Source organism: Anser anser, assembly GCF_964211835.1.
Source record: "Anser anser genome assembly, chromosome: 20".
Taxonomy (NCBI): domain Eukaryota; kingdom Metazoa; phylum Chordata; class Aves; order Anseriformes; family Anatidae; genus Anser; species Anser anser.
In genome coordinates this window covers 3,243,923-3,265,982 of record NC_139741.1, presented here as the reverse complement: position 1 = coordinate 3,265,982, position 22,060 = coordinate 3,243,923, and the positions used below count along the sequence as shown (strand labels likewise).

At 39.3% G+C, this 22,060-nt stretch overlaps 2 protein-coding genes across 10 annotated transcripts in view; both read left to right on the top strand.

The window, feature by feature from the left end:
• The first annotated feature begins 43 nt into the window (after positions 1 to 43).
• Positions 44 to 17,152, top strand: INTS2 (integrator complex subunit 2). Its single transcript, XM_083806292.1, has 24 exons — positions 44 to 443; positions 795 to 933; positions 1,646 to 1,748; positions 2,034 to 2,147; positions 2,825 to 2,955; positions 3,051 to 3,224; positions 3,409 to 3,635; positions 4,144 to 4,269; positions 4,842 to 4,913; positions 5,008 to 5,122; positions 5,445 to 5,513; positions 5,945 to 6,079; positions 6,586 to 6,762; positions 7,479 to 7,587; positions 8,435 to 8,539; positions 9,016 to 9,180; positions 9,394 to 9,595; positions 9,702 to 9,827; positions 11,284 to 11,473; positions 12,089 to 12,334; positions 13,363 to 13,470; positions 14,626 to 14,731; positions 14,904 to 15,080; positions 15,638 to 17,152. The coding sequence occupies exons 1-24, from the start codon at positions 151 to 153 to the stop codon at positions 15,805 to 15,807; spliced, it is 3,579 nt and encodes a 1,192-aa protein (XP_083662418.1). The 5' UTR covers positions 44 to 150; the 3' UTR covers positions 15,808 to 17,152.
• A 166-nt stretch (positions 17,153 to 17,318) lies between these two features.
• BRIP1 (BRCA1 interacting DNA helicase 1) overlaps positions 17,319 to 22,060 on the top strand; it is a 122,798-nt gene continuing 118,056 nt past the window's right edge. For 2 of the 9 annotated variants that reach the window (XR_014574230.1, XR_014574231.1), the window contains exons 1-6: positions 17,516 to 17,971; positions 18,841 to 18,972; positions 19,725 to 19,836; positions 20,376 to 20,570; positions 20,852 to 20,979; positions 21,898 to 22,032. Coding sequence is in view for 3 of the 9 variants with exons in the window: in XM_083806286.1 (XP_083662412.1) it covers positions 18,880 to 18,972; positions 19,725 to 19,836; positions 20,376 to 20,570; positions 20,852 to 20,979; positions 21,898 to 22,032 (663 nt within the window). In the remaining 6 variants the exon portion in view is untranslated. The other 7 variants (XM_083806286.1, XM_083806287.1, XR_014574227.1 and 4 more) reach the window with 6 other exon arrangements.

Here is a 22,060-nt window from a genome sequence, read left to right as displayed (position 1 = left end):
CTTATTTCCTCTCGGGGAGAAGGGAGGGAGAGGAAGGGGCGGGCTGGGGCCGCCCGCCCGCCGCCGCCGCCGCTCCCCTCAGGGCTGTGACGCGATTGCTTCGCGCCGCTGGCAGCGCCCGGCTGAGGGGACCCGGGGCTGGCCGCCGCCATGGCCGAGTGCTCGGGGCTGCAGTTCGTCAGCCCCTACGCCTTCGAGGCCATGCAGAAGGTGGACGTGGTGCGCTTGGCCGCCCTGAGCGACCCCGAGCTGCGGCTGCTGCTGCCCTGCCTGGTGCGCATGGCCCTCTGCGCCCCCGCGGACCAGAGCCAGAGCTGGGCGCAGGACAAAAAGCTCATCCTGCGGCTCCTCTCGGGCGTCGAGGCGGTCAACTCCATCGTGGCCCTGCTCTCCGTCGACTTTCACGCCTTGGAGCAGGACGCCAGCAAAGAGCAGCAGCTCCGGTAACTCCCCGGGCGGCTGCCGGAGGCCTCCCTGCGGTTTCTCCAGCGGCTTTATTCGGTTTATTCGGTGCTGCTGGGGGTGGGAGGCAGCCGGTACGTGCTGAGGGGCCGAGGAGCTGCCTCGGCCCTTTGCTGGGCTGTGGGGGGCACAGACCCTTGGCATTCTGCTGGTATTTTCTGAATACACTACGTTAATCCACCTAAATAGGTTGGCTAACGCTCTACAGGTACCACAGCCCAACCTTTAGCGTGATAGAAGAAATTCCTGTGGAATTACTGTCGTCTTTGACCTGAAAAGCTGTCAGCGTGTACAAAAAACGTGGTAACTGTTGTGTTTTAATCGTCTGGTAGGCACAAGCTAGGAGGAGGCAGTGGAGAAAGCATCTTGGTGTCGCAGCTGCAGCATGGCCTGACGCTGGAGTTTGAGCACAGCGATTCGCCTCGCCGGCTCCGGCTCGTACTTAGCGAATTACTGGCAATTATGAATAAGGTATATTTCTTCATTTCTGGATAGTTGTGAATTTTATATTAGCAAGACGAAGAACCAGAAGGCTGTGCTCTCAATAAGTTAACGTACTGCCCCGTTACATTACCACTGCCACTGCTGTTGTGAGTACTCTTCTCCAGATCTTACCTGCTGCACCAAGGCTTACAGTTTCCATTTTATCAAACAGTGGCTTGTGATTAAACTCCTTGTGAACCCAATGTCCTAGAGGAAGTCTTTCTTCCTCAGAACAAATAAGGGTAATCTTTTCTAATGTAATATTTGCTCGGTGTATCTTATAACATGCTTTACTCAAATATAACGTGATTTTGTGATGCATCAGTGCAGAAACTACATTTGAAAATGAAATTGTGTTCTTACTCTTATTGCAATATAACGTTAGCTACCACATTTCTCTTATTTTTTTCTTCTATATTTTATTTTCTTCTATATTTTATTTTCCATGTGTGAACTTAACATGTTTTTAGAATTCTCAGGTGTTTTTCTTCTAGAAAGAAACAATAATAGTACTTGTATTGAAGTACTTCTGCTAGTAAATATTTATTATTCTAAATGTATTCTTGACTATTCTGTGTTTCTAGTTACACGTTTTTAGCAATCTTAATACATTAAATCTGTTGAATTTGAAACAAGGAAAGTCTGATCAGACAAATTGTTTCATAAAACTTTTTCAGTGATGATGAATAATGTCTTGTAGGTGTCAGAATCAAATGGAGAATTTTTTCTCAAATCTTCAGAGCTCTTTGAGAGTCCTGTCTATCTGGAAGAGGCAGCAGATGTTCTCTGTATTTTGCAAGCAGGTATATGTATACATAAAAACTACAAATATAGTTAGTTGCTTTACTGTTGTATTACTTTTGACTTCATAACCGTCATAATTTCTTATAAACTTAAAAAAATATAAAACTTTTTGAGCTGTTGTGACAGATTTAAGGTTAATCTCTGCTGTATAGCTTTTTGAAAGAGAAATAAACCACAGGTAGTTTTTTTCATTCATTGATTTGAGATGTTACTTAAATGCATATTAAATGCAAGTTTTTATTTGTTTCATAGTGAAACTGTAACTTTTAAAACTTTTTATCCAGAGCTGCCATCACTGTTGCCCATAGTTGATGTAGCTGAAGCTTTGTTGCATGTTAAAAATGGAGCCTGGTTCCTCTGCCTCCTGGTGGCCAATGTTCCTGATAGCTTTAACGAGGGTGAGTTAGTTTCTTCTCGTCCAGCTTACAAATAAAGATTTGAAATAGTTTCTAGCAATAAAGTTCATTCTAGGCTAAACCATATATTGTGAATATTTGAACTGATGAGTGCTTAGCTTATGAAATGTAATTGAATGCATTTAAACTTACAGATGCTGATAGGCCTCCCCTTCTCATCACATTCACTCCCCTTTTTGCAGCCTAACTGTAGACTCACTGTGTGCATGTTGCAGCTTCTCCTCTGTAGGTCACCTTTCTAAAGGCTGACTCAGGCAGTGAATGACTGGGATGATGAACCTGGTCTATCTTTGCTAATAGTACCTGTCCGTCAGATTGAGCTGTATTATGATGTGAAAAATTTGTATTGACATTGCCCTTTTCATATCCTGTACCCTGCAGTAAGATTTCAGTCTCTAAGGCTGCCAGATGCACAGGTTATGTTAGATAGAGTATAAGTAATAATTGGATAACGTGTAAATCTGTAAAGATCCTGTAATTTCTCAGAGGAGAAAGACTATTTACTTGTTTGTCCTACTCAGTGTTAATCACCAGTTCTTGGAGTAGCCCTGCTAATAAATCATAGTGAGACGAACAAAATGGTTTGGCTTTGCGTTTATGGATATGTGACTTTCTGTTGGAAGGGTCAGATTTACTAACACCTCCCGTTGGATATTTAGTCTGTAGAGGCTTGATTAAGAATGGTGAACGGCAGGATGAGGAAAGTGTTGGAGGCCGTCGTAGAACAGAAGCGCTCCGTCACCTGTGTAAAATGAACCCTTCCCAAGCTCTGAGGGTCCGAGGCATGGTGGTAAGCCTGTAACTCACCTGTCATGAGACATGATTCATATGTGTCATCCTTATTGGAATGGTAAAAAGATAATTGAGCCTGGACATTTTATCTAGGTAGAAGAGTGCCATCTACCAGGTCTTGGTGTAGCTTTGACCCTGGATCACACCAAAAATGAATCTTCAGACGATGGAGTGAGTGACCTGGTGTGTTTTGTGAGTGGTTTGCTACTTGGAACAAACGCAAAGGTTCGAACTTGGTTTGGAACATTTATCCGAAATGGCCAACAGGTAAGACAATCATGTCTTGCATGTTCCCCTGGTGAAAATTTTATTTAAAAAAAAAACCACAAAACACTCCTTCCCAGTCTCTTCTTTTTTTCTTGAATTCATCATTATGGAGGCTCTTCTATAATGTAGTGTCTGATAAGATGAATTTTATATTGTTGTTCTCTTCTTTTAACCTCTCACACAGAGAAAAAGAGATAATATCAGTTCTGTGCTTTGGCAAATGAGGAGGCAGCTGCTCCTGGAGCTCATGGGAATCCTTCCCACGGTTCGCAGCACACACATTGTTGAAGAAGCAGATGTTGATATGGAGCCAAATGTGTCTGTGTATTCGGGACTGAAGGAAGAACATGTCGTGAAAGCCAGCGCGTTGTTACGTCTCTATTGCGCTTTGATGGGAATAGCTGGGCTGAAGTAATGAATGTTTTAATGCTCTGTGTTTTTACTCACTATCAACTTTTTTTTAACCTAAAATAATATTAATGCATGAAATGAGTTCCTCTGTTTAATGCTGCAAAATCAGCGTTACAGATTTCATTAAAATAAGTCTAGGCCTAAGGGTGTAGAACAGCTGAATAGTCTAGCAACGTACTTTATATGAACTTTGAATTTCTTTTTCTCTAGTTTTACGTTTTAGAGAGCGCTAATGTAGCATCTTCATACAACATTAGTTTTGGTTCAAAGTGTGTTGTACCAATAGGCATGCTAATGTCCTGGGGAAGTTTTCTCACTGTTGTTATCTCTTAGCAGAGATTTTTATTGGGATTCTCAAGTTCAAAGAGAAGTGCCAGTTAATCTTGATATTCATATATTGATAGTAACTTGATAAACAGATTAAATAACAGAGAAAACTTAATCTTTAACCATTGTGATGAGGTTGGAAATGGCTGTTAAATGATCAGTGTTCTCTCCCCTCCTTCAGACCAACTGATGAAGAAGCTGAGCAGCTCCTGCAGCTGATGACCAGCCGGCCTCCTGCAACTCCAGCTGGTGTTCGCTTTGTTTCTCTTTCCTTTTGTATGCTTCTGGCCTTCTCCACTCTTGTCAGGTACCTCAATAAAGGAGGAGTTTGGTAAAGATATTACTGTTTTAACACAATTAAGGCAATGACCTTCAGAGATGCACAGTTTTTCCTCTCCTAATTCTTTATACTAAGAAGGGATTTATCTCACACTGCTATAAGTGTCTGAAACTGCTCTGCTCACCCACTTGCTGGTAGCCAGTCTTTTGAGGGGAGTATTGGCAGTAGCTTAGTTTGGAGTGGTTTTTGAAGGCTAAAGTAGGCCTCACCAGTTACTTTTCCATTGAACATGTTTATAGCTAAATTCTTTAGGGACCTTATTCAAAAAAGTAGCAACGTAGTTATTTAATGGATGTAGCTTTTTGCTGTGTGCTTTCGAGACAGGAAATTGCGTGACAGCTGGACTCTTGCCCAGACTTCGAAGTTCATGCTAAATATCAGTGCTTATCAGCTGTTGATGCGAAGTAGACAGTGACAGAAAGTATCCTGGTATAAGATTCCTCAAATACTGTGTTGTTTTTTTTTTCCTGTTAGTAATTGTTAGTTAAACTAACTGTAATTCCTGGGAAATGGATCTTTTATGTAATTTCTTTGTGCAGTACACCAGAACAGGAGCAACTCATGGTAATGTGGCTTAGTTGGATGATAAAGGAAGAAGCTTACTTTGAAAGGTGAGAGCAGGCTTCGTTTGTTTTTAGTGATTCCAGTATTCTCACATTTACTTATGTCTTGTTGGGAATTAACTCTTCCTCTTTGTTATCGTAGCATTTCTGGTGTGTCTGCTTCCTTTGGAGAGATGCTTCTCTTGGTAGCCATGTATTTCCACAGTAATCAGCTCAGTGCTATCATTGATTTGGTCTGCTCCACTTTGGGAATGAAAGTAAGTCCTAAGCTGTTTCTAAAACACACATTTCTCTGTTAAAATTCACTTTCTTACTGTGGATTTATACTCTTGTATTTACTTTAATTTTAATAAAAAACTTTGGTTTTGCTAACGTACCTGAGTAAACGTATACACAAGAAATGAGTAACTAACTTAAATTAGTTAATTTCATTACTCAGTTTAGATATGTGAATCTTTTCCTCGTATCACAATGAAGACAAATTTTAAAAAGTTAACAGTTAATAAAATAAATTTACAGAACTTAAAAGAAAGTTAGAACTTAAAATTGGAAGTAGTTTTGTTTGTTTGTTTGTTTCAGATTGTTATAAAGCCCAGCTCTCTGAGCAGAATGAAGACAATCTTCACGCAGGAGATTTTCACCGAACAGGTATTTGAAGTCTAAGCCTTTATTTTTTTTCCTTTGCTTTGTCATTTTTTTCTTTCTTTTTTTTTTCTTCTTTAATCACTTTGGTTTGACCTGCAAGAAGTTGCACCCTCCTTATAACGAAGAACTTTGGCCTTTTCATTTTGTACAGTGATCTAATTATGCGTTTTGAACATTAGGCTGTTTTTAAATAATGGGAAAGCAAAAGAGAAAAATAGTCCAGAATTGTTTATAAATGTAGTATGCCTGTTACAGTTTTGCATATACTGTATTAAACTACATAGAAGTGTTCTTCAGCTACCAAACAACCAAAAATAAATAAATGCCTGAAAGGATGCAGCTGTGCAGCTTTGTCACGTTGTGCTTATGCATTGTGATATAGTGATATATAGTTTTTTGTGGTATTTTTCTTGGTAATTATAACTTTCTTTTAGGTTGTCACAGCCCATGCAGTTCGTGTGCCGGTTACAGGCAATCTCAGTGCCAACATTATTGGTTTTTTACCTATTCACTGCATTTACCAGCTTTTAAGAAGCCGGTCATTCACCAAGCACAAAGTATCCATTAAGGTATGATATTCATTTTATTTCTGTTCTCTGTTTTGGATGTTGACTAGGCTTTGCAGGCTTCATTTTTTGGTAGAATTGCCTGAGAAGTTACAACATGAACAGAATTATTCATGAATCTTACAGCCTATTACCATGTGATTTAAGACGGGACAACATATTAAGTTAGGATAGTTATAGCTCTGTAATCCAGGAGTCTGAAGTTAGTTACGTTACATATAATTAGAAGGTTATCCCTGTCAATTTTCTGTGCTTAGTAAAATCATGGTCTGAGTGATGTTTTCAGCCAGGACACAAGCTTTATTGGTAGATCTTCGTAGAGCAGAGAAAGCTCTTTCGGGATATGCAGTTTGTGACTCCATTCAACTCAGAACAGGTATTATACTTTCCAAAGTCAAAACCTCATTCAAATACATTTGTTTGTAACTAGTTAAAACGGAAGGTACTTGCAAACAAAAGAATTACCTGTCAGCTTTGAAACTAAACATAGTGGCGTGTTTTTTTTCTAGGACTGGATCTATCGGCAGCTCTGTGAAACCACCACTCCACTCCATCCTCAGCTGCTTCCTCTTATTGATGTCTACATTAACTCTATTCTTACTCCTGCATCAAAATCCAACCCAGAAGCCACAAATCAGCCTGTCACGGAACAGGAGATACTGAATGTTTTCCAGGGACTCACTGGGGTAAATGATTTGTTTGTTTCTTTCATGTAGTTTCATGTCAAGGTACGCGTGGTTCAGTATATTGTAGACATGCTTGTTTCAGATTCTGTAAGTTGTCTAATTTTTTGTCTTTAGTCCTTATATACTTGTTGCCCTACATTGATGGTCATGTGTTTATAAGTGAGTCTTGTTAGTGCTACCTAGATTTCTCGGAGAATTGATATTTGTCCCCCTTTTACCCTTTTCTTTGGGAAGTAATCAACTCACACTATTAAAAATGCAAATTAGAACACTTCTTAAAAATCACAGGTTCTTCCTAACAGGAAAATGAATTGGAAAGAGGAGTTGTTTATCTTGGATATGTATAATTTTTGTACTGATTTGGCCTTCTTAGATCAAAAATACTATGTAATTGAAGCACTCTAGCTGTTTTTGGAAGAAACATCTTCTTTTTGATGGAAGTGTGGGTAGCTTGAATGCATGTTGAATGAGTAGTAAACATTAACTTGTGCTGGAATCCTGGGAATTCCAAGACATCAAAAATACCTTTTATGTTTGAAACTCATTTAAAAAAAGAAAAAAGAAATCTGCAACTTTCAGCTTGGACCTCCTATGGCTTGATATTTTTATACAAGGTTTATTGCTTTATCCTTCTTCATATTTGCAGGTAAATACAAATTTTTGTTCTCAGGAATCAGAAATACAACATGACCTTTTTTATGTGGTTTTCTATACAGGGAGAAAATACTCGTCTTACTCAGCGTTACAGCATCACAACGCAATTGCTTGTCCTCTACTATGTCCTGTCGTACGAAGAAGCACTTCTGGCAAACACAAAGACACTCGGTATATGTGAATGCATCTCTGAAAAATAGCAATTTAAAAATTTGATGCAACTAGAGGAATTCTTACAATGACCAAAATTTATGTTGCTGTCAGATTGAAGCACAGTATGAAAAGCTTAGATTCTTGTAGTAAATGCAGCACTGCCACAGAAATTAAACAGATAAACTTTCTGCTAAAACTCCATAATTGAGTAATTGATTTTCCAGATTGAAAAAGATCCAAGCTAGCCAAAAAAAAAATTATATTTATATAAATGTATTTCTATATTTTAATAAATTTTTTTTGACCATGTGATAAATATTACCAACAAATAACTAAGACTTCTTAATCACTTTAGATATTCATTTGTTCATGTGTCAGCAAACTAAGCACATCTCTTTAGGCTGGCAATTTTATAATTTTATAGTTGGCAAGGCTGAATGATCCCTTTTTACCCTTAAAATTTGGGCTTTTAAAAGAATATTGTGTATGTTACTGACTGAGTTTCATTTCAATGAAAACATAGTACTTATATCTAGTGGTTGCTTTTTTAATGTTGAATAAAAACAGTGCAGATTTGAATATGATCTCAAAATCTGTTGGACTTGATCAAAAATAGTGTGAAGATGTTGTGAAAAATCTAAACGACAGGGAAATCTTTAAATGGAAATGTTCACAGAAATTGTTTCCTAAAGGGCTTAGCTTAATGCTTTACCAGGAATGAGGTGTGCTATTAGGGGTTTTCTCTATTTTAATTGAATAATATAGGGGCTAATGTCTTACATTTAACTTACTGATTTAGTCAGGGAAATATATATTTTTTCACACTGTAACTGTTATGTGTGGGTTTTTTCCCATTCCCTTATAGCTGCCATGCAAAGAAAACCCAAGTCGTACTCTTCAGCGTTAATGGATCAGATTCCAATCAAGTACCTCATCCGGCAGGCCCAAGGACTGCAGCAGGAACTGGGAGGTATATCTGTGCATCAAAGTCTAACCTCCATGAAGAAAGAAAGCTAAGCTTGTTTCCAGCTCTTCTGCTGTTGGTTGTTTCATAGTGTGCTTGCCTTTTTGTTTCTTTTAAACTGCGTCAATAGTAACTAGTGAAATTACAGATAAATGTAAAGAGTAACAGTGAAAGTTTGAGGAGGGTAGTTCTTTCTAGAGTAGTCCTCACCTACCTGGAGTAGTTAGCATGGGAATTACCTGAGAATTTATAATTGTTTCAGGCTAAGTTTAAAAGCTACTGTATTGTCCTCCCACCTTCCCAAGATTGAACTTTTCCTTTCTGTTGGAGGTAGAATTTCAGACTCTAAATGTGCAAGCTCACTGAACATTTTGGCAGTGATTCAGTTAAGATCTGTTGTTGAAATGGTAGCCACAGATGTGTTCAGGTGACTAATGTAGCTGTTTAAATCTAAAGTGTATACTTTCTTAATGCCCTTAAAGGCTTGCATTCTGCACTGTTACGCCTTCTTGCAACTAACTACCCTCACCTCTGCATCGTGGAAGACTGGATCTGTGAGGAACAGATCACAGGCACTGATGCCTTACTGAGGAGGATGCTTCTTACAAACATTGCGAAGAATCATTCTCCTAAACAGCTCCAGGAAGGTAAAAGCTTTGTTTGAAGAAAGCAATTCGCTTTCCAAACTGGTGGAAGGAATGTAGTGGGTTTGGAAGTGCATAGTCATTTAATTTCTTCACGCAAACGCGGTATGATCAAACAAAATATTCTGCTGCAAGCTCGTTAACTTGTGAGTCCTCAGGTCAAGAAGTCAGCAAAAACGTCAGAAGTCCAGTTTTACCATTGTCTTTGTTTTATAGCATTTTCCATGCTGCCTGGAAATCATACCCAGCTGATGCAGATTTTAGAACACTTAACACTTCTCTCAGCTGGTGAATTGATCCCATATGCAGAAGTATTGACATCAAATATGAATTGCTTGCTGAATGCTGGAGTCCCTCGGAGGATTCTTCAGACCGTCAATAAACTTTGGATGGTTCTTAACACTGTGATGCCGAGAAGGTAGGCTCAAAATACTATTTAGTTTGCTGTTGCAAACAGCAACAAACAAATCCTTTTTTTTTTCTTATGGACTATTAAAAATACCTTTAAAATAATCTCATCTTAGGTTGTGGGTTATGACCGTTAATGCTCTGCAGCCTTCAGTAAAAATAGTCCGACAGCAGAAGTACACTCAGAATGATCTGATGATTGATCCTTTGATTGTACTAAGATGTGATCAGAGAGTTCATAGGTAAGCATCTCTTCTAACTTTTTATGCCCTGCAGTACTTACATTGGTACATAGTGAGTGCTGTACATAAAGATGTCTCATAGAAAACTAAAAATGTTCAGTACTTTGAAATATTTTCAAACTAGTCTTACGAGCTTCTAAGATCCATCTTTTGCTGCACCATATTCTTGTATTAAGCTTGTTGGTCTGAGGATTGAGTGAACTGTGCACGCTGTTTGAGCATGTCATATTGTCCAGCTGAGCGTCTTGTAAAACGGCCTTACATGTAGTTCTATTCTGGAAACTCTGAGATTTGCACATAGATCATCCATTTTAGATTTGTGTGTGTGAATTTGTTCTAGACACTGCAGCATGCTTAAAATGGCTGCTGCCACATGGTGGTGGTGGTGGTTGTAACTGTAGCATCCTTCGACTTCACAATTGTCATTTGACATCCTTCATGGGCCTGTAAATACTCTCTTTTTTGGCTAATGGTTTCTGCCAGTGGGTGCTGGATGTATATCGCAGAGGTAGATTTGCTTCATTTTTCAACTAAGTCTTTTAGCAGTACTTAGAAATTACTTCCTGTAGCTGTCAGTGATGACAGAGGAGGATGTGTAAAGCTGCAGAATGACTTTGATATAGAAGAACAAGCTGAGAATTTTAGTAGTAGAAATGATCATAACTGATAGCAGCAGACCAGCTTGTAAAAGTACTTCAGCCTCTAGCTTTTTTCCTTTTTGTATTCTTTTTCACATCTTCTGTCAGTTGTGGTTTATTTTTTCCCTTTTTGCTTTTTTTTTTTTTAGTACCCTTCTGTTCATAATAAATGGCTAGTATCATCTCGATTTGTTCTTCATGTTCTTGTTGGTATGCATCTGCCCCTTTGCCTTTTAGCAATTGAGCTGTTAATCCAATTTTCATTAGGCTTGCTACAACTCTGCTAGACTTCAAGTTTCTGTTGATGACATCTTTAATGCCAACCCGTAGGAGAAATATTTAAATGTATGTCCATTCAGCCCTGGTTACAAATTGAAAATCCTAAGCTTCTAAAACTGTCAGAGAGATTTATAATAGAATGTGGTTTGAAAGCTATCATGTTAGTGTTGTGGAAGCAGTTGTTTAGAGCTTCTCTGCCTTACTTTTTCTCCATCATTCAGATCATTATTTTGGTTTAAATTCACATAGAGCAGAAATTTTTCTAGTTTCCTGTGTTTGTCAGCAGTTATTCTCTGAAGTAGCTCCTTGTTTGTGTACAGTGTGTGCATGCATACGCGTGCATGAGAGAAGAAGGACTGAGTGGCAGGACAGCAGAAAGACTTGTGACCTTTAGTATTTTGCTGTGTTGGAGAAAGCAGCTTTAGTATGGACCAGAGTACAACCAAGTGAATCTTTGTGGAGTTCTTAGTTTGTTTTTACTCTTACTGTCTATTATTCTGTTTACTGAAATGGCTTTATTGTATGTGTTCCTATATTAGGAGCCCTCCTCTGATGGATATAACTTTGCACATGTTGAATGGATATCTTCTTGCTTCAAAAGCTTACCTCAATTCTCACCTAAAAGAAACAGCAGAACAGGACATTAGGCCGTCCCAAAATAATGCAATGGGTCCAGAAGCCCCAGAAGTTACAAGGGAAGAATTAAAAAATGCATTGCTTGCTGCTCAGGTAAGGGGGAGGGATGGATATTAAATGACATGAGGAAAGACAATCACAAAACACAGAAATGGAAAATAAATAAAAAGGTCATCTCTTTTTTTTTTTCTGCATTCAAATTGTTGAATATTTTCTCAGGAATTCCTGAGTAATCCTGTTTCACAGACATTCTCTTCTTACTGTTGTCTGGAAGAATGGCACATCTAGAGTCCCTCTTAGAAGATGATTTTTGAGTTAATGGAGGTTTTATACTTAAATGGGTAGTGTAGTCCCTTCCAAATTCTGTGAATTGCATGGCCGTGAGCGTTTTTTCTCTGATCTGGATGCTTTAGGGGACCGTTGAAGATATATTTTGAAACAATACGTGATTCCCTTGAAAAGATTGTTCTCATCTGTGATTATGATAATCTGGTGGATTTAAGCTTTTGTTCAGTTAATTTGTTAATGTTCTCTAGGGTTTATGGTTCTTGAACTGAGTTGTGGTTTTATTTTTTCCTTACAGAAAAACATTCTATATCCAGTAATTCTAGCCATTTGGCAGCCTTTAGTTTCTTAAATTGTCATTACTTTGTATTTCGTTTCTTATTTCTTTTTTTATGTGCGCTCTGTTGCTTATTTTCTTCACAGGACAGCGCTGCTGTGCAGATTCTTCTAGAGATCTGCTTACCGACAGAAGAAGAGAAAACTCAGGGCAGTAATACATACAGTTTGCTGAAGAGCGTTCAAAGTACCTCGGGTCCTAAGAATCCAGAACTAGAGGAAGAAGAAGATAGCTTGCTCTGCAATCTTCGAGAGGTCCAGTGTCTGATCTGCTGTCTGCTGCATCAGATGTATATAGCCGACCCCAACATAGTAAAACTAGTTCATTTCCAGGTCTGGTTTGCATTATTTTAGTTCTTTCATGTTTCTTCTGGTTAGGAGAGAGCCAAGTGAAGTGGTCAAAGAATGCTGGATGCTATTGTTGTGTTCCTCACAAATTACAAAATCACACTCCTCTTTTTCCCGTCTTCCCAAATTTGTAGTGCCCACATTTCCACCAAATTTCAGTGCTTTTGTTCGGTGTTGTAGCTGAGAGGGGAGCAGCTAAAGTATGCCTGTTCTTCATCATCAAACACATGCATTGTTTGTGCCTTTGCTATTATTTATACTGAAGTAGTTGTCCACTCTAGGCCAAAGAAAACTGGTGTACTCATCTTGTAATTACTTGTTCCGCATCTTGTGTGGTTTAATGTTTTTCTGGCCATGTTCTTGAATTAATATACCCATTATTCAAAACTGTAATTTGGCCTCAAATATCAATTTCTTCTTATCTTTCCTTTTTGCTAGGGTACACTTTATCTCTTTAGAGTGGAAGGAGAAAGGATGCCCCTGCCACAGCAGCTGTAGGCCTTCACAAAAAAGAAGGGGGGGGGAGGCTTAGCAAATTTTTTATATAAATATGTTTTTTGGTATGTGTTAAATCGCTCATTGCCAGATGGTAGTCTCTCTAAAAGCAGTTAATTTGCCTTGACCTGGAACTGATTAAGTGACTGGAAAAGTTGTAATAGTGCAGTTGTGAAATAAGCAAGTTGGGGCCTACAGTGGTGTTTGGAACGCAGGGCAAGGACACAAAAGAAAAGAGTCAATGCAGCTTGGTTTAGTTTGGGGAGCAGAGAGGGAATTTATATGCAAATAAAAGGTTGAGTCCTGTGGATAAAGAACTGATTCAGGCCCTGGGTGTGTCACCCAGCCTACTTCATGTTGCCTTGGGGGTACAGGCCTGTTGCTTGTCTTTCTGAACAAAAGCGAGTTATATTTGTTTTGAAAAAAAAGCATTAATGCAGATCTAATTTAAAACTTTAATTGAAGCAGAGTTTTTTAAACACCTTGGGCATATCTGTTTTCTTTCCTTAATCCCACAGGGTTATCCATGCGAACTTCTGGCACTGACAGTGGCGGGGATTCCATCAATGCACATCTGTCTGGATTTCATACCTGAGCTCATTGCCCAGCCTGAACTTGAAAAACAGGTACTGTGCAGTCATCTCGTTTGGGAGTCACCGTAAGTAGTTAACACCGATGCAGTATTGGTTAGGGGGAGAAAATAAAAGGATCATTTAACAATAAGTCTCGTTCTAACCTGCCCAGTATATTAAGGCAGTATCGGTAGCACTTTCACCTTAGATTAAAAGCCCTGCCACCAAATCTGGGATTGTGACGATTCTGCTGACATGTCTGTGTACACTTGTTTAGGAGATGCTCCTGAATTTCAATATTACTTTCAAGAACGTAAAAGCACTTTCAATAACAACTTTTTTGTATATGTTGCCTATGTATCAGTTGGCAGAAGTTTTACCTTCTTAGCTTTTATCTGATACTTTATAGCTAGAGGAACTTGCATAAAGGTTTAGATTTTGAAAACCTTTTTTGGTAAAGATACTCTGCAAAACAGAAGAAGCAGCCTAAAGATCAAAATTTTATTCTTGTGAAAATTTTGACTACCAGGACTTTCTTCCAGAGATTATTACTACTGCTTCTCGAAGCAAGCTTAGCAAAGAGGGAGTCAGGATTTTTTTTTTTTTTAAATATTCACCTATATTTTTGAAGCCTTCTCATGATGATTGTTAAAAATAATGTCAAATAATTGTTTGATTACTTTCTAGAACAATTTATAGACACTGATTTGGTATGCTGTGACAAGGGAAGATTACATATTTGGTTAGCCCTAGGTAACTGGAATTTTTGGGGCTAAAAATCAAACCAACTTCCTAGTTGCTCTTAAGTAATCCTCTTGAAATACTAAGTTGCTGTTTGTGAGGAGGCACTCAAGTAAAGTTAAAGCTAGAACACATTGGACACTTAACAGTTTTTACAAAGATTACATTGTAAATTGTGATGTTTTGTTGCTCATTGTTAATGTTGGAACAAATTGTGTCTGTGATGGAGATTCTGAAAGGCTAACAGATACTTGTTTAATGTTAAACATCTGATTTTTTTAGTTTTTTATACGGCAGCATAAAAATTTCACAGTAACTATTTTTAAGATTTCTCTTGCTTTTATTTTCTTACTATAAGGTGGGGAATATTTACTAACTCCTAAATTACATGAAGAGCTTCGGATTGAAACTACAAAACAATTTATAACTTCTTGCTTTTTTTTCTTTTGCCTCTCACCTACTTAACAGATATTTGCTATCCAGTTACTTTCATATTTGTGCATCCAATATGCACTGCCTAAATCTCTCAGTGTGGCTCGTTTAGCTATCAATGTGATGGGAACCCTACTCACAGGTAAGCATTCCAGCAACTCCTAAATGCATTGTTTAGTAAGTTAGATTTGTCTGGGTTGAATAAAATTTTGCCACAATGCCACTGTGTTAATTACGATTGTAAAAGTAACAATTCTTGACTGGATTTTGATAATAGTTGCTTTTTTACTTAACCATTTCCTTTTCCTTTATAGTTCTAACCCAGTCAAAGCGCTATACCTTTTTTATGCCAACCCTGCCTTGTTTGGTGTCATTCTGTCAAGCCTTCCCTCCTTTGTATGAGGATATTATGTCTCTGCTGATACAGATTGGGCAAGTTTGTGCCTCTGATGTTGCTACGCAGACGAGAGACTTTGACCCAATTATTACACGTAAGTAAAGCAGCTTGTATTTCAAAGGTAACGTCATGGTCCTAGGGAGAAAATAATGTTAATGTTTCAAATGTTTCAGCATAGTAAATGCAATATGAAATGTACTACTGTTATTTTGTAAATAGAGAAGGGATAGGGTTCAGTGGATTTATTGTGTTGGAGAAGTTAGAAGCTGAAGGGGCTGGAAGCCATTGGAAATGCACAGTCAAATGAGCTGAGTCTTGTACAACTGTTTAAATCTATTGGTTGATTTTTATCAAGTAATTCTGTCTTTCTGTCTAACACAAATGTTTTACTCATGTGATTCAGTGTTCTCTGATGCTATCTATGCTATGATATTTGTGTTTAAGAGATTAAGAGGGAATACAAAAAGAAACAAGGAGGCAGATACAGATAAATGGAAAAGACAAGTTGTTGTAGTATCTGTAGAAATACCATCAACCATCACTGTTTCATGTATTGGGTTTAAATTGACAATTTCATAGCATACGTTTATGCTAGGGGTGTAATATAACAGCTGTATTCATTTATTCATTTATGGTGTTTTTTTTTTTTAGGTCTCCAGCAACTAAAAGAGAAACCAAATGAGGTGTCAGGACTTTGTAAAGATTCACCTTACAAAAGTTGTTCAAGGGATTTTGCAAGTATGGACCCTGATGTTCAGTTATGCCAGTGTGTTGAGAGCACTATCATTGAAATAATTAACATGAGCGTAAGTGGAGTTTAGGAAGAACGCAAATGAGATTATACTGTAGCTAGTCCCATGGCCTATGGTGTCTAAATTTGGATAGAGCTGCCAAAGTGGATTGAGGAGCTGGAGCACGAGAAATTTTTCTTTCACTGGATTCGGTTATGTCTGAACCTTCTTAAAAGAAAAGAATACTTCAAGGAGACTTGTTTTGCTTCCAGTGAAAACTTTTGAGGCTGTTGTGGCAGGTAAATCATTTCCAGTGAAAGTAAGCGTGATCTTTCAGGCTTGCTTGGTTGCACACTGTGCAATTCTGTGATACAGCAATGCACCCATAAAAGGTTTCTTGACACTGTGAAGTAAGAACTTAACCATTATTTTGTCGTTTGCTCAACAAATTAAGAAAAAATTGAGATTGGAGAGCTTTACTAAAATTCAAATAAATGACTGTCCCACGACCTTGCAGAGTGAAAAAGATTTAACTTCTTTTTTTTTCCCTTTTCAAACCATTGGTCAAAATGTGAACTCATGAGACCAATAACTTTAAAGATCAGACAGCCTTCAGTGGAAGTTTGAAACTGGTCTCAAAGGAATAAAGTGGAAAAGGTATCTTAAGTTGTCGTCAGGATAAGCTTAAACAGAAATTAATGTTGGAGACGACAGTGCCAGAAGCTACATTTCCTGTAGTGAAAGGGATGACAGATTTCAGCTGTACCAAAGCAGTTCCACACAGCTCAGTGACCAAGAAGGCTGAAGAATCCTTTGTGCTTACTGCGTGCAGTTGGTTGTTCCTTCATTTACAACTGTAGCAGTTAGCCTTGACGGATGTTTTGGGGCATTGCAGAAGGGCGTTTATGGTGCAATGTTCCTGAAGCTTACACAAGCTCTTATGTGAGGCAGCACATGCGTCTGCAACAGAGAAAGAAGCTTGTTTGGCTGTTGTGCCAGAATTGAATGTTGTACTTCAACACACTTGGATTGCTAAGCTTGGCAGCCCAGATTTGCTGTTTCTTGAACGACAACATCCAGGATCCTTAATTAAGTAAAATATTTTTCAGTTTAAGCTAGTTTACAGTCCAGAAATAACGGTCTGATTCTTTAGTGTGACTTGAGAAAGTCTTGCATACGTCTGCTTCCTGTGATGGACAGCGAGTGGGAGAGGCTAGCGCTGGGTGGCCGAGCCTGGTTCCCAGCTGTGTGCCAGGCTCATCGGTGTGCCCCGACCATGTGCCGGCACCATCTGGCTCCCAAGGATGGTTTTGTCATCTCGGTGTAATGTATGTAAATAATTTCAACACGTGGTGTTTTTTCCTGTCGTGTAATTTTATATGCTGTATTTGTATTTAAATTTAAAAAAAAAATAAAAAAAGACGATTTGAATCGATTCGTAGGTGTTTATACTTTCCATGTGAAAGGGATCTGCAGGCACTGATGTAAGGGCGGGGGGGCAACAAAGGGGGAGCAGCAAATGGGGGCGCAGCCAAGGCCCAACTCCAGCCCCAGGGCGGCTGGAGGAGCTGCCCTGCGTGGTTACCTAGCAACGAGTGCAACCCGGAAGCCAACACGCCCCATCACCATTGGCTCTACCCGTGCGGCGGGGGGGGTGGGAGCCGCTCAGTGTGCGGCTCGCCGAGTGGCGGCTCGGCGCCCCTCCCTTTCAGCCCATTGGCGGGCGGGGCCGAGCCGCGCGGGAGGCGGGAAGCGGGAGGCTGCCGGGGGCGGCCTCGCCTGAGGTGAGGTGAGCGCGGCCCGGGGAGGGAGCGGGCAGGGGGGAGGAGGGCTCCGCGGGCGGCCCTGAGGGAGGTCAAAGCGCCCCGGGGGCTCCGTGCCCTGCCCCGCAGCGGGGTTCCCCGGGCCGTGCTCTCACCTCCCCGGGCCTCCGTTGGCTGCCGCCTTCTGCCAGCTGTGGGGCGGATTCCACCCCCCCCCCCCCCCCCCCCCCCCCGGCTTGTGCTTTCTGGGGCAGAGACCGCTTAAACTCGGTTTCGAGCAGCCCCCCGTTAACAGACGCCCCCCCCACACCCCCAGTGTTTGAGGGAAAGCCTCTCCCCGGCTGCGGTGTCAGGGGAGAGGCTGGCCGTGAGCTCCCGGTCTCGTCTCTTCTCGCTAGGGCTTCCTTGGTGTTGGCAGAGCCGGTGCTGGCGGTGAATCACGGCACACGGCGGTGGTTTTCTCGTGCCCGTGTTTACACGTTAAAAGCCAGGTGAGGGCACAGGTTAGCGAGTTCACGTATCGCTGGAAGACCGCCAACATAAAACTGCTCTTTTATTCTATACGCGCTGAAAACCTGGAAGATGAGTTTCTGTGTCTTTGAGAAACTAGCCGTTTTTTTTAAAGCCATACAGGTCTACTGTGTTTTTAATTAAGAATTTTCAGCGTGACAGGGAAGCTGACTTACTTTTATTCTCCAGAGCGAGAAAAACGTGAAATAACGCTAACAGAACGGAATAGTAGAGTGAACGACAGCACATTTCCCCCTCAGAGTAACTACTGCATTACCAGTAAAAGAAAGGTGTTGGTTTAAAACATCCCTTTCTTAAAGTCAGTGTCCAACTGTACTTTCTCATGGCCATAAAATAAACACTGCAAGCAACCCTTGCCAGCTGAATCGTGCCTTGCGCCGTCTTGCTGTTTTAGCGTCTTCTGCTAATGGACCTGCAGAATGGGAAAATTGTTTTTTTTTTCTTAATAGTCATTTCAATATCCTAAAATATTTGCTGTCCATGGATACAGGCTCTTATCCCAACAATATTCCACCTGAGAAGTAAAAGCTAAAATGATGTATGAATTTCGTTCGTAGTTTGTTGTTGTTGTTGTTTTAAAATTGCCGAAATTCCTACTGTTACTCATCAGATGGCGGTAACTTGTTTTTATCTGTAACAAGGACCGAGCCTGAACAGATGACAAGTAGTATAAATGCCACTCATATACATGCCACTTTCGTTAATATGCTGAACTCTTAGCCCTCTTATCAGGTTAGCAGTTTCTACTTGTTTTTGTTTGGTACCATATGTTGTTTCAGGCTTCGTCTGGTTGTTAATGTTGACTTGTTAATACTGTTTTTTATTGCAGTTATAAACCTGAAATAAGCAGGGGAAAAAAAAAGCAGCAATGTCTTCTGATGTGTCAGAATATACTATTGGGGGAGTGAAGATTATATTCCCTTGCAAGGCTTACCCTTCACAGCTTGCTATGATGAATGCTGTAAGTAGATTCATGTTAGCATCTGCTGAGCTAATAGCTTATGCTTTGCAGTACCTGTCAGCCTTTAGGAAACGAGTATGTTAAATTAGGAGCCTCCAATATCTTGAGAATTTCAGTGCAATGTAACTTACTGGTCTCTGTGCTGTACAATGATATCTGGCCCCTGACGGGGTAATGTTGAAGTACACTTGGATTTGTGAACATTGAGGGCTAAGAATCAAGTTGTATTTTGTAACATGTACGCTTATTTAAGTAAATATGTTCTAATACAAATTTTATATAATTTTGTGAGAATGTAAAGAGGAAAAGATTTTGTAAATGTCTTTTAAACAGATGTAGTACTTAGTAAGTTTTCACTTTCATGAGAGTTTCTCTAAAAGAATTATACTTTACATTTAAGAAGTTTTAAACATTTTTTTTTCTCTGTGGGACAGTTGCATTTGTTGTCTGACATGTTCTCAGTGTTTTGGCTCTGTAAGATTAAAGAAAGCAAGGTAGCTCCATCAGGTGTTGTGCACGGGTAAGCGTATCACAGTCCCCTGTAAGGGAACCTTATGGAGCATGTTCCTCTTGAGAAAAATACAGCTAAGGCTGGTTGACCTGTGGTTACTCTGAAAGATGATTGGGTGGGATTGTTTTTGTTTTTTACAAGGTAGCAGTTGTCCTGATCTATTTTTAGAAGCATAGTTAAAGATATCCTCTTTTTTTTTTCCCTGTTAATTCTGATCTTGTTCTTGTTATTCTCTTTAAAGATAGTTAAGGGCTTAAATAGCAGGCAACACTGTTTGTTGGAGAGCCCCACAGGAAGCGGCAAAAGTTTGGCGTTACTTTGTTCTGCATTATCATGGCAGCGGTCTATGTATGGTAAGTTGTTGTAATGTCTGTTTGCATTGTTTTTTTTTTTTTACCAAAGTAAGTTATAATGAATTGTTGTTTTTCAGCCTTTGAACGTTTGGTTTCAGGAGTCTAGCTGGGTCTTTGTCCATGGTTATATGTATTGGCTTATTGGCAACGTGGCGTTAGGCAAGCAAAACAGTAACGGCCAGTACTACTAAGCAAAGTAATTGTCGTGTTAAAATGGATTTAGCTATCTGTTATCATAAGGGAATTATACGGCTGTTGAAACTTTAAAAGCAAATACCTGTGGCTGGCAGTTACACAGACTGAATTGCAAAAGAGGGGTATTTTTCAGTTCTGCAAGTTGTTACAGTTCTTTGCACTGCAGCTCTTCAAAGAGTGATGACAGCTTGTTCAGGCTGTGTAGCATGTAGAGGGATGTGAGGTTTATAACTGGTACCTAAATGAACTCTTTCGTCTTAACGGTTATGAAAGTCTAGTGCTCGCATATAATCCCGAATAGGTTTTAATGGAAGACAAATGACCGTGTCCTTTATCTTCCTTAGAGAAATCACTGCTTAAATCGTCATGTGAAAAGGAAGACAAAGAGCCAGAAGCCTTACCACTGTGTCGCTGTACGTGTCATTCCCAATCGGAGAGCAGTGAGGCTGCTACAAGTGTGAATCATGGTGCTTCTTGTTCTTCTAATAATTATGAAACAGAAAGTTCCATAAAAACTGGAAGCCTGCAAACAAACACAGGTAACTTCGTACATAGGCAGCTAAAAATCTGTTCTAGCAGTAAAATATACAGCCAACAATGTCACTTTTTATGCTTTCAAGTCAGGAACTATTTTACCATCATAGTAGCAGAGTGCTCATTGATTCTGCCCTGCATGGAATTGGTACTCTAGAAATTTCCTGTATCATGTGTCTTAACCATATTTGTAATAAATTCTATTTTTTAGATGTTGCCGCTGCTTAATGCATTTCTAGTAGTGGACATGCATTTTTTTTAAAAAAAACATTTTTTTATTTTTTAGGATGCATGGAAAGCAATACCCTAGCTTCAAAATTGTCTGCCAAAAAAAGGGCATCTCTATGTGAAAGTGAGAGTGATGATTTTCAAGTAGACAGGAAGAGGATTCGTCCTTTAGAAACTGAGCAACAGGTGAGCAAAGTTTATTGGCAGTAAGATGACCCAGGCACAGCTCTCAAACAAAGCTGTCAAATACCAATCAACGTTTCAGGGAAAGGCAGAGAGAATTGTTGAGTCGTATCACAGACATAATTTAGATTGACAGATTTTGTTCATTTTTGTTGTAACAAAGGAGCCCATTGTGGCATTATATTATTCATAATACCGTGTCCTAAATGGCTTCCTCCATGTTTAAACACTTAATATCCCCAAAGTGTATTTATCACCAGTTGATCTGTAATGCATAGTGAAAGTATGAGATTCTAGAGTTGAATGCTCTTGCAAATATATTTGTAAAATACAAATAATACCATGGTAGAGCTGTGTTTTATTATCTTTTCAAAATGCCTGCTTTCAAATGTAGTTATCTCTTGCCTGTGATGTGGGGTGCGGTATTTCTGTGACGTTTTCTTCATGTTCATCAGTATTGGTATCACATGATTTAGTACTTATATTCGTATGTGTGCTGTAAATAGCTTCAATTGCTTCAGAGTACTGGTCAGACAGTTTCCCGTGTCTAAGTTTTTAGATTAATATGGCTTGAACTTATTTCTTGTTATTTTAGCCATGGAAGTTTTCTTATATTTATAGTATTATAATCTCTATCAGTTTTGTAACGGTGTAAAATAGAAAACCCAAAGCTCAGCAGTAGTTAACTGTTACACGTTTTGTTATTGTACTGAACTAGTAGTTAGAATTTTATAGCTCTTCCTAAGTGACATTTGTGTAGCTTAGATTTGGTTAAACTGTTCATGAATATTATGATGCACTGTGTTATTGGAACAGATCCAGTGGAAAACATCTGAAACGAAACACACATGGCTATTGTAAGCACATACTTCAGCCCCATATATTTTAATGCAGTACTTTGTTTTTTCTTTTCCCCAACAGGTTAGAAAACGGCATTGCTTTGCAAAGGGAGTCCAGCTAGTTGATGCTTTAGAAGTTTATAATCAGAGAAAAAATGGGGAGCTGATTGTTCATTCTGAAAAAAGTGTGAAAAACCTTACTTTTTCTCCCAAACCAGTAAGTAATGTAACATGTTTTACATCAT